At 46.3% G+C, this 12,819-nt stretch overlaps 1 protein-coding gene across 6 annotated transcripts in view; it reads left to right on the top strand.

Annotated features, from left to right (window-relative positions):
- The window catches only part of CCM2 (cerebral cavernous malformation 2), a 53,815-nt gene that overhangs the window by 35,416 nt on the left and 5,580 nt on the right, over positions 1–12,819 (top strand). For all 6 annotated transcript variants that reach the window (XM_010829033.1, XM_010829032.1, XM_010829030.1 and 3 more), the window contains 2 exons: positions 8,026–8,109; positions 8,608–8,791. In XM_010829033.1, coding sequence (XP_010827335.1) covers positions 8,026–8,109; positions 8,608–8,791 — 268 coding nt within the window. The remainder of the gene's footprint in view (positions 1–8,025; positions 8,110–8,607; positions 8,792–12,819) is intronic.

Genomic DNA, 12,819 nt, shown 5'->3' with positions numbered 1-12,819 from the left:
TGGCCATCTGTATATCACCTTTGGAGAAATACCTATTTAAGTCTGTTGCCTATTTTTAAATCAGGTTGTTAGTTTTTTGTTGTGGAGTTACAGTTCTTTGTATATTCTGGGTATTAACTTCTTGTCAGATATCTGATTGCAGTTATTTTCTCCCATTGGGTAGGTTGCCTTTGGACTTGGTTGATTGTGTCCTTTGATATTTAATATTTAATATTTATATTTTGATGTACAGAGTTTTAAATTTTGATGAAGTCTGATTTATTATATTTTTTTTCTTGCTGCCTATGCTTCCCCCCCCATTAAAAGTTTTTCTTAAATTGTGGTAAAATGCACATAACGTAAAATTTACCATCTTAACCATTTTTTAAAAAATAATTTATTTATTAAAAAAAATAATTTATTTATTTTAATTAGAGGCTAATTACTTTACAATATTGTATTGGTTTTGCCATACTGTCTTAACCATTTTTAAGTGTACAGTTGAATGGGTTTTGTTTTTTGAATAGTTTTGACATTCACATTGCTGTGCACCCTTTACTACCATTCATGTTCGGAATTGTTTTCACCTTGCCATACTGACACTCTGTACCTGTTAAACAGTAACCCTATTTCTCCTTCGCCGCAGCGTCTGGCAACCACCGTTCTACTGTCTGTCTCTGTGAATTTGACCACTCTAGGTACTTCATATAAGTGGAATCATGTAGTGTTTGCCTCTTTGTGCCTGGGTTTATCCGCCTTGTTGGAAGGACTGATGTTGAAGCTGAAACTCCAATACTTTGTCCACCTGATGCGAAGAGCTGACTCATTTGAAAAGACCCTGATGCTGGGAAAAATTGAGGGCAGGAGAAGAAGGGGACAACAGAGGATGAGATGGTTGGATGGCATCATCGACTCAATGGACATGAGTTTGGGTAAACTCTGGGCGTTGGTGATGGACAGGGAGGCCTGGCGTGCTGGGGTTGCAAAGAGTCAGACATGACTGAGTGGCTGAACTGAACTGAACTTATCCATGTTGTAGCATGTATCAGAATTTCCTTTTTAACAATGAGTAATATCCCATTGTTTATAACACATTTGGTTTATCCATTCTTCTGCCAAGAATTGAGGTGTTTCCACGTTTTGTTATTGCCTGTGCTTTTGGTATCATAGCCAATAAATCACTGCCACATCCAATGCCGTGAAGCTGCTTTTCTTTATGTTTTCTTCTAAGAGTCTTAGAGTTTCAGGTCTTAAATTTAGGTGTTTGATCCATTTGAGTTAATTTTTGTATATGGTGTTAGGTGAGGGCCCAACTTTATTCTTTGTGTGTGGAATGTTGTTTTCTCAGTACCATTTGTTGAAAAGATTGTCCTTTTCCCATTGAATGGTCTTGGTCCCTGTGTCGGAGATCAACTGATACTGTGTGTGCAGGTTTATTTCTGACTCTCTGTTCTATTTCATTGCTTTGTATGTCTGTCTTTATGCCAGTTCCTCAGTATTGGTTATTGTGGCTTTGTAGTAAGACTTCACTATTGGTTATTGTGGCTTTGTAGTAAGACTTGTGGAGAAGGCGATGGCACCCCACTCCAGTACTCTTGCCTGGAAAATCTCACGGACAGAGGAGCCTGGTAGGCTGCAGTCCATGGGGTCACTAAGAGTCGAACAGGACTGAGCGACTTCACTTTCACTTTCATGCATTGGAGAAGGAAATGGCAACCCATTCCAGTGTTCTTGCCTGGAGAATCCCAGGGACGGAGGAGCCTGGTGGGCTGCCGTCTCTGGGGTCGCACAGAGTCAGACACGACTGAAGCGACTTAGCAGCAGCAGCAGCAGCAGCAGCAGTAAGACTTGAAATCAGGAAATGTGAGGATAGATATGCTAGGGTCTGCATGTGGTTTACATGAGCACATAAGAAGAGGATGGAAAGACCTCTGCTAACTGTACATCTGTAGAAACGTTCTGGAGTGTTCACTTGTGACATGCTAAGTATGAGCCAGTAATTAGATGTGCCGCTTATTTATTTCTAAACTGCTCTATCAGAGGAGTGGATTCTCGGCCCTGTAGAGTGGGGAAATAAATACACAGTTTGAAATGAAGTGAGGTGAAAGTCGCTCAGTCGTGTCTGACTCTTTGCGACCCCATGGACTGTACAGTCCATGGAATTCTCCAGGTCAGAATACTGGGATGGGTAGCCTTTCTCTTCTCCAGGGGATCTTCCCAACCCAGGGATCAAACCCAGGTCTCCCGATTGCAGGTGGATTCTTTACCAGCTGAGCCACAGAGGAATCCCAAGAATACTGGAGTGAGTAGCCTATCCCTTCTCCAGTGGATCGTCCTGACCCAGAAATCAAACCGAGGTCTCTGGCGTTGCAGGCGGATTCTTTACCAACTGAGCTATCATGGAAGCCCCAATACAGAGTTTAGTTTTATTTTCTGTCCCTCACCCCCACCTTAGAAAGGATAAACTCTAAAACTTTTCAGAATAAGTATGCATTTCCTTATGGAGTTCCCCAGCACTCACTGAACAGCTTTTGGAAGCAGCTTTTCTGAAGTTTAGTAGAACTGACTGCTTAAATTCAGCCTCTGTCTGCCACTGTGCCCTGTGTGAGCTTCTGCTAGTTCCTCTCCTCTCTGTGCCAGTTTTCTTTTTTGCGTGGGCAGGTGGTTGCCAGGCACAGCAGTTGGTGAACTGACTCAAGCTTCTGTGTTTACCTTCCTTGCATTTGATAATCCTCAGAGTGACCTGCCTGCTTGGTTCCCCGGTCAGAGAGGCATCTGCAAACAAAGTTTGATTTCTTTCCTCCCAATCTATACCTTTTATTTCCCTCTCTTGTCCTATTCCATCAGCTAGGACTTCCAATACAGTATTGAAAAGCAGTGGTGAAAGGGGACATTGTTTCCTTGTTCTGATCTTAGGCCATCTTAGAACTTCTTACCATTAAGTATTGATATTAACTGTAGGGATTTTGTACATGCTCTTTATCAGGTTGAGGAAATTCCCCTCTGTTTCAAGTTTGCTTAGTTTTTGTTATGAATGAATATTAAATGTCATCAGATGCTTTTTCTGCATTTGTTTGATATTACGATTTTTCTTCTTCAGCCTGTTAATGTGATAGATCACATTAAATGATTTTGAATGTAGAGTCAACTTTGCATACCTTGGATAAATACCACTTGCTTTTGGTGTATAACTCTTTAAACATTGGATTGGATTTGCCAATATTTTGTTGAGGATTTTTTTAATCTCTTTATGAGAAATATTGATCTTTCCTTTCTTACAGTATCTTTGGTTTTGGTACTAAGGTAAAGCTGCCTCATAGAATGGGTTAGGGAGTATTTTCTCTGTTTTTGTTTTCTGGAAGAGTATAGAAACTTGATATAATTTCTTCCTTAAATAAATATTAAGTTGAATTCACCAGGGAACCTGTCTTGGCCTGATACTTTCTGTTTTAGAAGTTATTATTGATTCAGTTTCTTTAGTAACTCATACCTGTTCACATTATCCATTTCTTCTTGTGTGAATTTTGGTAGATTGTGTCTTTCGAGGAATTCCACTGGGATCTGAGAGCATAACTTTATATGGTTTCTATTCTCTTAAATTTATTTAGGTGTGTTTTATGGCCCAGAATGTGTTCCATCCTGGTGAATGTTCATGTAAACTGGAAATGAAAGTATATTCTTTTGAATGATGTTGTTGGATGAAGTAGTCTGTTGATGTTAGTTATATTCAGTTGATTGAGAAGGTTGAGTTCGCCTTCATCCTTAATCATTTTCTGCCTGCTGGATCTGTCCGTTTGTGAGAGGAGGTGGGTGCTGAAGTCTTTGATTGTATTAGTTGATTCATCTGTTTCTCCCTGTAGTTCTCAGTTTTTGCCTCATGTGAATTTTAAGCTCTGTTATCAGGTGCATATACATTAAGGATTGTTATGTGTTAGTGAAATGACTTCATTTTATTTTATGTATTTATTTAACACCTGTCCTTAAAGTGGGTTTCTTGTAGACAAAAGATAGTTGTGTTTTGAATTTTTTTAGAATCTGACAGTTTTTGTTTTTTAATTGGTATATTGAGACGGTTCACACTTTAAGTGATTGTTGATATCAGTGGATTAATATTTACCATATTTTTAATTGTTTCCTGTTTGTTCTTGTTTTTTGTTTGGTCTTCCACCTTTTTGTTTTTTCCGGTTGCACTAGGTCTTCGTTGCTTTGTGCAGGCTTTCTCTGCTTCATTGCTTTGTGGAGGGATTCCCTGATGGCTCAGATGGTAAAGCATCTGCCTGCAATGTGGGAGACCCGGGTTCAATCCCCAGGTCGGGAAGATCCCCTGGAGAAGGACATGGCAACCCACTCCAGTACTCTTGCCTGGAGAATCCCATGGACGGAGGAGCCTGGTGGGCTGCAGTCCATGGGGTCGCAGAGTCAGACAGGCCTGAGCGACTTCACTTTGACTTTTCTCTAGTTGCAGTGAGCAGGGGCTGCTGTCCACGGCAGTGCTCATGCTTCGCCTTGCAGTGGCTCCTCTTGCTGTGGAGCACGGGCTCTAGGGTGCCCGGGCTTCAGGAGTTGCAGCACACGGGCCTTAGAGCGGAGGCTCAGTAGTTGTGGCACACGGGCTTAGTTGCTTTGCGGCATGTGGAATCTTCCCAGACCAGGGATTGAACCCATGTCCCCTGCATTGGCAGGCAAATTTCTATCCACTGCACAACCAGGGAAGTCCCCTTTATATGGTTTTATTTGGGCATTTTGTATGATTCCATAGTTTCTCCTGTCTTAACGTATCAGTTTTACTTCTTTATGAATACTTTTAGTGGTTGCCCAAGGGTTTGCAGAATACATTTATATCTAATTTAGATCCAGTTTCAAATAACAGTACCTTGCTTCACAGGTGGTGCAGATACCTCATAACCAAATATTCCCAGTTCCTCCCTCTGTCCCATATAATGTGCTGCCATTCATTTCACTTTTCCCTAAGCTATAATCATTGAATACCTCTTACAATCTTTGTTTTGAACAAACTGTTATTTCTTAGGTCAATTACAATTAAAAAAGTAGAAGGTATTATTTTACCTTTGTATATTTCTTCTCTTATTTTTTTTCCTTGAAATAGATCAGTTGCTGACCAAATCATTTCCCTTTTCTCCGAATAAGTTCTCATTTCTTGCCAAGTACTCATGAAATCCCCCAATTTTTGTTTGTCTGAGAAAATCTTGATTTCTCTTTCGCTTTTGAAGTTTCACCAGATACAGAAGTGTAGGTTGGTGGGTTTTTCTTTCAGTGCTTTAGTATCTCACTCTTCTGTTGCTTGCATGGTTTCTGAGGACAAGTTTGATACAGTTGTTGCTATATTATTATTCTTGTTTCTTTGTAGGTAAAGTGCTATTTGCTGTTTTCTTGTGGCTTCAGGGTTTTCTCTGTCTTTGATTTTTTTTTTTTTTTTTGCAGTTTGAATATGATATGCCTAGGTGCAGTTTTTTGGTTTTGTTTTTCGTTTTGCTGTTTATCCTGCTTGATGTCCTCTGAGCTTGCTGGGTCTGTGGTTTTGGTGTTGAGGAAATTCTCAGCCATTATCACTTCAGGTATTTCTCGTGTTTCTTTCTTTTTTAGCTGTGCCATGCAACTGGTGGGATCTTAGGTCCTCGATCAGGGATCAAACCTGGGCCCTCCAGCAGTAGAAGTGCAGAGTCCTAACCACTGGACCACCAGGGAAGTCCCTTCCTGTGTTTTTTTCCCTCTCCTTTTTCTGGTAGTCCCATTGCACATTTATTATTTATACCTTTTGTAATTTTCTGTTTTTGAATATTCTGTTCCGTTTTTGTTTGTTTTTTCCTCCCCCACCCCCAATTTCCTTTTCAGTTTTGAGACTTTTTACTGACATATCTCTGAGCTCATTGGTTTTTCTCTTGTCTGTGTCCATTTGCTGATGAACCCATCAAAAACATTTTTCATTTCTGTTGTACTGTTTTTGGTTTTTAACATTTCCCCTCGATTTTTTTAGAATTTCTGTCTCTTTGCTTACATTGCCCATCAGCTCTTGGATGATGTTCACTTAATTATAGCCCTTAGCATATTAATCGTGAAAGTATTAGTTGCCACCATGAGGTTGCAAAGAGTCAGACTACAGGCTACAGGTCTGTAGCCTGCCAAGCTGCTCTGTCCATGGAATTCTCCAGGAAAGAATATTGGAGTGGGTTGCCATTCCCTTCTCCAGGGAATCTTCCTGATCCAGGGATCGAACCTGAGTCTCCCACATTGCAGATTTGTTACCATCTGAGCCACCAGGCTAAGTAATTGTTAGTCACTCGGTTGTGTCTGACTCTTTGCGACCCCATGGACTGTAACCTGCCATGCTTCTTTGTCCGTAGAATTCTCCAGGCAAGAATACTGGAGTTACTAATCATAGATGTTTTAAATTCCTGGTCTGATCACTCCAAAACCTCTGCTGTATCTGAGTCTGATTCTGATGCTTGCCTTGTCTGTTCAGTGTTTTTTTGCCTTAGCATGCCTTGTAATTTTTTGTTGAAAGCTGGGTGTGGTGATTCAGGTGAGAGGAGCTGAGGTAAAGAGGTGAGGCTGTGTATTTATGTGGCCAGGAATTAGGCTGTGTTTACTGTTGGCTGCAGCTGTGTGCTATTAAAAGGGTCTGATACATGTCATCTCCTGTTGTACAGGCGCCCGTGGATGCAGTGGGGCTGCTGGGGAGGGGAGCGCACTAGCCCTCTGATGAGTAGGTCTCTGTCGTCCTGTGAGCTTGTGCCCCTGGGCTGTGACCGTCACACACATGTCTTATTTAGGAGGGACAGAGCTGCTGGGGGGCTGGAGTTGGTGTTTACCTTTCCCCAGGTGGGTCAGGCCCTGGTCAAATAGTTTTCCTTGAAAAAAGACCCTTGTTGAAGAGAGCAAATTACTGGTCATAGTTGGAAGTGGTTTCTTCCCCCCACCCCACCAGAAGCTGCAGACAACTTCTGAGAATCCTGGCTAGGGGGGCCTCCTGGAGGTAGAGCTTAAGTAAACCTGGGACCCTGTATGACTGGCCCCAGAGTTTTGTCTTAAGCTCGTCCATGCCCACGTCCAGCCTTTTGTCAGCCCCCTTCCAATGCGCCTGCCCACCTGGCCCCTGCAGCTTCTCCCTGGGGGCTGTGATTCTCTGTCCCCTGTTGTTCTCTCCAGTTTTGGGGGAAGCAATTTGTGACCTCATTCTCTGATGGATCTGAGAAGACATGTTCATTTGTTCAGCTCTTTTCTCTTGAGAACAGTAGTGACGACTTTACATGTGGAACCGGATACACAAAGTCCATTGTCATCCTGTTAACAGCAACCTTAAAAATTAGAGGCTCAGAAATGTCGAGTGTAAGAGATCTATTCTTGGAGAGGAATCAGTAAAATCCATTAAAGCACATATAACACCTGTGGTAATTGGTGGTGATGTGAACACAGCTCTCACTGTGTCCACGCCATATTCAAGACCCTTGAGGTTTGTTAGCCAAGTGCTTCATGGCCTCCTGTCACTTCTTTCTCTGTGCTCATCGCTCAGCTGCCTGGCCCTTTATGATTTAATATGTTTCCTTTTTAGCAGATTGTTCAGAGCTATTGTTTTCAATTTCCAACTGTGATCCGGGAACACAAGCCATCCTTGTCTTATCCTTTTATTTTTTTATCTTTTGGCCACACCATGTGGCTTGTAGGATTGAACCAGGGCCCCTGCAGTGGAAGCCCGGAGTCCTAACCACTGGATTGCCAGGGAATTCTCTTATCTGCCTTTTTAGAATACAAATTCCACCAAACTAGTTTTGAGGTGTCCTTTGCAGGACTTTGATGACAACATTGATGCAGTGTGGTGGGAAGCGTGGGAGTGTCCTCCTCAGCCAGTAGAGATTTTACTAAAAATTTGGAGCATGCTGCCTAGAGGAGGCCCCCACTGCGAGCTGGGACTACGGCCAACCAGCCTGTGGTGGGAATATACAAGGCTTTTGCGATGTTCTATGGCCCTTGATGGTGTTGGCTCATCTTCCCTTGCTCATGGCACTTCCTCTTTCCACTTTCTTTCAGTATTTAGGTCAGTTAACGTCCATACCAGGATACCTGAATCCTTCCAGTAGGACCGAAATCCTGCATTTCATAGACAATGCAAAGGTAACCCTTCTGCCTGACAGCCTGCTCTACCCCCATCCCTGACCTCTGACCCTCAGCCTGCTCCACCTCATAACCCTGACCTCTGACCCTTGTTTTCTGACACCAACTCTTGGCCCTCTGACCCTGGGCCTTTATGACCATGAGGGGTGACCCAGTCCTATCACATTAAGGGTGCACTTGGTCCCTGGCCTTATTTTTCCTCAGCCTGCGTATTAACTTTTATTCTCCAGGCTTGCTCCTTGTGGTTTTGGACTATTTTCAAAATTCATGTTTTCAAGATATCCAAACCACACCCCACAGGTCTGAATCTAAAGGCAGTTCCAGAAGAATTCTCCATGTGGTTTGAACACAGCAGTATCCCGGGAGCAAGCATGGGAGTGGCACCCTGCTTGTCAGCGTTGGCTATGTGGGTTGCGTGCGCCACACATGGTGCAGGGTCCTAGGGGAGCCCGTGGCCCTGTGTTCCCTGTGTTTCTGATGCAGTGTGGTTCCTTCCAGAGAGCCCACCAGCTCCCCGGACACCTGACCCAGGAGCATGACGCTGTGATCAGTCTGTCTGCCTACAACGTCAAGCTGGCCTGGAGGGACGGGGAGGACACCATCCTCAGGGTCCCCATCCATGACATTGCCGCTGTGTCCTATGTGCGAGATGACGCCTCACACCTGGTGGTCCTGAAGACAGGTATGACCGGGGGCGGGGTCAGGAGGGTCCTTGCCAGAAGCAGCCCCCACCTCTGTCCTGAGGCGTGCATTGTAGATTTCATGGCACTCTGGAGACAAGTTTCTACAATGTTGGGTCAGCCAATTGCTGCCCGCTGTGCCTGGGAACTAGCCCTCTCTCCAGAGCAGGGCAGTGACCCAGGAGGCTGTGGTCTCTGGGTCCTGAGCTCAGCCACTGTCACTCGGTGCAGCCCCCTTTGGGGATGCTGGAGTGGCCTCTGGCACCCAGGCCTAGTAGACACCCTGGGCGCAGGCAGCTCCAGAGGCTGAGGGTGGGGCCTTAGCTCAGCCTAATCAACATTCAGGCCCTCCTTTGGCCACACAGCCTTCCCAGTGCTGGCATTGCAGGGAGGAGACCCGACCAGCAAGGAGCTCTTGGTCTGTGAGATGCTCTGAGCATGTCCTTGTAGGAGAACCCGAGAGCCATCAGTCCCCGTCACCCAGCCCACTCCCCTCGCCTGATGAGGATACAGTACCACCTTACTTGGCACTTCCTGACAAGCTGTCTGTCGGGGTCTAGAACCTCTGCCCCGGCATTAGTCCCTGAGAAGTGAGGAGAGAAATCACGGTTCACTCATGCCATGCCCTTCCCAGTGGGTTCTCAGGTTGTCACTGTAGCATGGACGCCATCCCTGGGCTCCTTTAGGCACTGGCAATGGCTGGGTTGCACCCTGGAGTTGTTCATTTTCAGGGGGCTGGTGGCGGTGTATGAGGGTGGCCAGCTGGATCAGCCTGGGCCACACACTGCTTTGGCCAGTGCAGAGGGAAGGTTGTGTTTCTGCTTGAGGTAGGTAGTCCACAGGGATCTGAGGGCTTATAAGAGCCAGGGCCCCGAGGAGCTTTCTCATTACTGACCCCTTGAGCTTCAAGGAAGTTCATATTAAAGGGCCCGTGAATCTGGTGGGGATGCGGCAGGCCACCGGCACAGGTAATGGGAAGGTTTTTTGAAGGTGGCTGCTGGAGTGTATCATAGTCCCTTGACTTTGTATGGCTGTGGCTTAGTGTCCCCCGCAGAGTCACACACACACACACCACACGTACTCACTGCACATACTTGGTGCACCCATCCACACACACTCATTCACATGCACTCACGTGCTCAGGTCCCACACACACTCACAAATGCTCACTTGTTCACACATACACACACACACTCCTATCATACTGCACTTGAGCACGGTCCCCTCTGCTCTGCTTATTCTTCATTTCCCTTCATTGTGTTCAGTAGTGTTGTTGTTGTTGCTCAGTCTCCAAGTTATGTCCGACTCTTTGCAGCCACATGAACTGCAGCACGCCAGGCTTCTCTGTCCATCACTATCTCCCTGAGTTTCCTCAGACTCGTGTCCATTGACTCAGTGATGCCATCCAATCATCTCATCCTCTGTCACCCCTTTTCCTCTTGCCTTCTATTATTCCCAGCATCACTGTCTTTTCCAGTGAGTCAGTTCTTCACATCAGGTGACTAAAGTATTGGAGCTTCACCTTCAGCACCAGTCCTTCCAATGAATACTCAGGACTGATTTCCTTTAGGATGGACTGGTTTGATCTCCTTGCAGTCCAAGGGACTCTCAAGAGTCTCCTCTAGCACCACAGTTCAAAAGTGTCAGTTCTTTGGCATTCAGCCTTCTTTATGGTCCAACTCTCACATCCATACATGACTACTGGAAAAACCATAGTTTTGACTATTTCAGGCCTTTGTCATTAAAGTGGTGTCTCTACTTTTTAAAACACTGTCTAGGTTTGACAGCTATTCTTCCAAGGAGCAAGTGTCTGTTAATGCAGGCATTATTTTGAACAACACAAAGCTGCCAATTTTTAACCATTTTAATCTAAAAAAAAAAATGCAATTTAATGTGGCTCAAACTAGTAGAAAGCATGTGGCATGAATGATCTTGTTGAGTCTCCACAAGAAACCTGTAAGGAGGATTCTGTTTCCTTCCACCTTTACCGGTGGACTCACTGGGAGCAGGTGGGTTGGGTGACTTGGCAGGGTCCCGGTTGTTAGATGGTGGCTGATTGGTTGAGGTACTGTGTAACTGCTTCCACCAGTGCTGCGAAGCACTGTGGTGACTGCTGTTCCCTGCGTGGGGACTGTCTCTGCAGGAGGCCTGTGGTATGGGGCCTCCCTGGGGACCAAGTAGTGAGGTGAGTGCTTCTGGCTGGGGGCCACAGGCCTTAGGGCTGGTGGGAGGGGAGCTAACCCCTGGGTTTCTTGTGTCCAGAACATGTGTCAGTGTTATTTGTAGAACACATTGTCTGGAAAATGAGTAACCGATTTTCTAAGAGACAGAATGAACACCACAGGAGAAGCTTTCCAAAAAGAGATGAAAACCAGGACCCCCCAGGGTTTGAGAGCTTTCCAGTTAAAAGGAGAGTGAATTCCATTCTGTGTTCTGGAGGGCCTTCTCATTCTAGTGGCTCTTCCTGAGGGAAGTCGCCAGCCCCAGGGGCCTCCCGGTCTCCCAGAGGCACCTGTCACAGCGAGTGGCTGTGTGTGAGGTGATGCACATGGCTGTCCTCAGCACTGGCACTGGCAGTGGTAGCTAACACTTACTAAGTGCCTCCTACATAGGGGCCTGTCTTTTATGCCTCCCCTGGCCTGGGCTGTGCTGGCCTTGGGGACAATGTTGTGTCGGGGGTCAGGGTCAGGTCTGGCTGCAGGAGGCTCTGTGTGGCAAGCATGGCTTGTGGAGATGTCTCATTAAGGGGTGTTTCTGTGGACATAGGAAAGTGGGCAGTGGATCTGAACCAGGACCTGTGGGGACAGCCTGTGGGACTGGGGATGAATGCTGCTGGGCGATTAGAAGTAGGCTCACTGTGCGTGGCTTCAGAGCCACACACTTGCTTCCTTGGGAGCAGCCACGGCTGTGAGCCATAAAGCTATTTAAAATGTCCTAGAACACCTTGCCAGCATGGTCAGTGTAGCAGTCACTAGTGAGCAGTCTCACAGTATTCTTTGTCCTGATTCTCAAACCCTGTGGGGGCTTTTCGTTTGGGGCACAGCTCAGCGCCTGTGGCCCATGGCTGTGGGATGGTACTGCTGCTGCTGCTGCTAAGTCGCTTCAGTCGTGTCCGACTCTGTGCGACCCCATAGACGGCAGCCCACCAGGCTCCCCCGTCCCTAGGATTCTCCAGGCAAGAACACTGGAGTGGGTTGCCATTTCCTTCTCCAATGCATGAAAGTGAAAAGTGAAAGTGAAGTCGCTCAGTCGTGTCCAACTCTTAGTGACCCCATGGACTGCAGCCTACCAGGTTCCTCTGTCCATGGGGTTTTCCAGGCAAGAGTACTGGAGTGGGTTGCCATTGCCTTCTCCGGTGGGATGGTACAGTCATGTTCTAACAGTGAGATTCATGGGGCTCAGCCTCCACATGGGGTACCACCAGCCTTGCCCTACAGAGCCCTGGTCTTTGCCAGCCCATACACCCAGAGTCTGGCTGTTCCTAGCTGGGGTCCTCTCTCTCAGCACTGTCTGAGCTATGGGTGGTCTTCCTGCTGGGCTGGGCTTGCCCTGAGATATCCTGGCATCAGGGGAGCTCCAGCCTTCCCTGGCACTTCCTGCTCCCGGGTGTGTCTCTGTGGATGTGCCTGGAGCCCTGGGCCACAGCCCCCACTTCCTGCCTCAGGAATCCCCCACACGTCCTACGAGACCTTGTGTGTGAGGAGGCGGTGTGTAGTGTTAACGAATAGGTGGGTGCTCTCATGGCTAGATCCCAACCTGGGCTCTGCCTCTCATGCACCCTCAGACCCAGCCCTCTGCCCCCTCTGCCTCAGTTTCCTCATCTCCTGTCAGGATTGTGTCTTAAGACTGTCAGTAGAACTCTGTGAATACCTTCTTTTGTGAAGATCAGAAGCAGCTAAATATTCGCAGTTTCAGTCTGAGATATTCACTCTGTCTTTGGCAGAGAAGCTAGACAGTCATGTTAAGGTGGTGGTTTTGAGTGGGCAGTGGCAGGGAAGGGTGCTCTTGTGAAGGGAAGATGAGGGCGGGG

This window comes from Bison bison, unplaced genomic scaffold (genome assembly GCF_000754665.1).
Source record: "Bison bison bison isolate TAMUID 2011002044 unplaced genomic scaffold, Bison_UMD1.0 scf7180017864499, whole genome shotgun sequence".
Lineage (NCBI taxonomy): Eukaryota > Metazoa > Chordata > Mammalia > Artiodactyla > Bovidae > Bison > Bison bison.
Note: the sequence above shows the minus strand (reverse complement) of the source record. Positions and strands in the feature narration are given on the sequence as shown.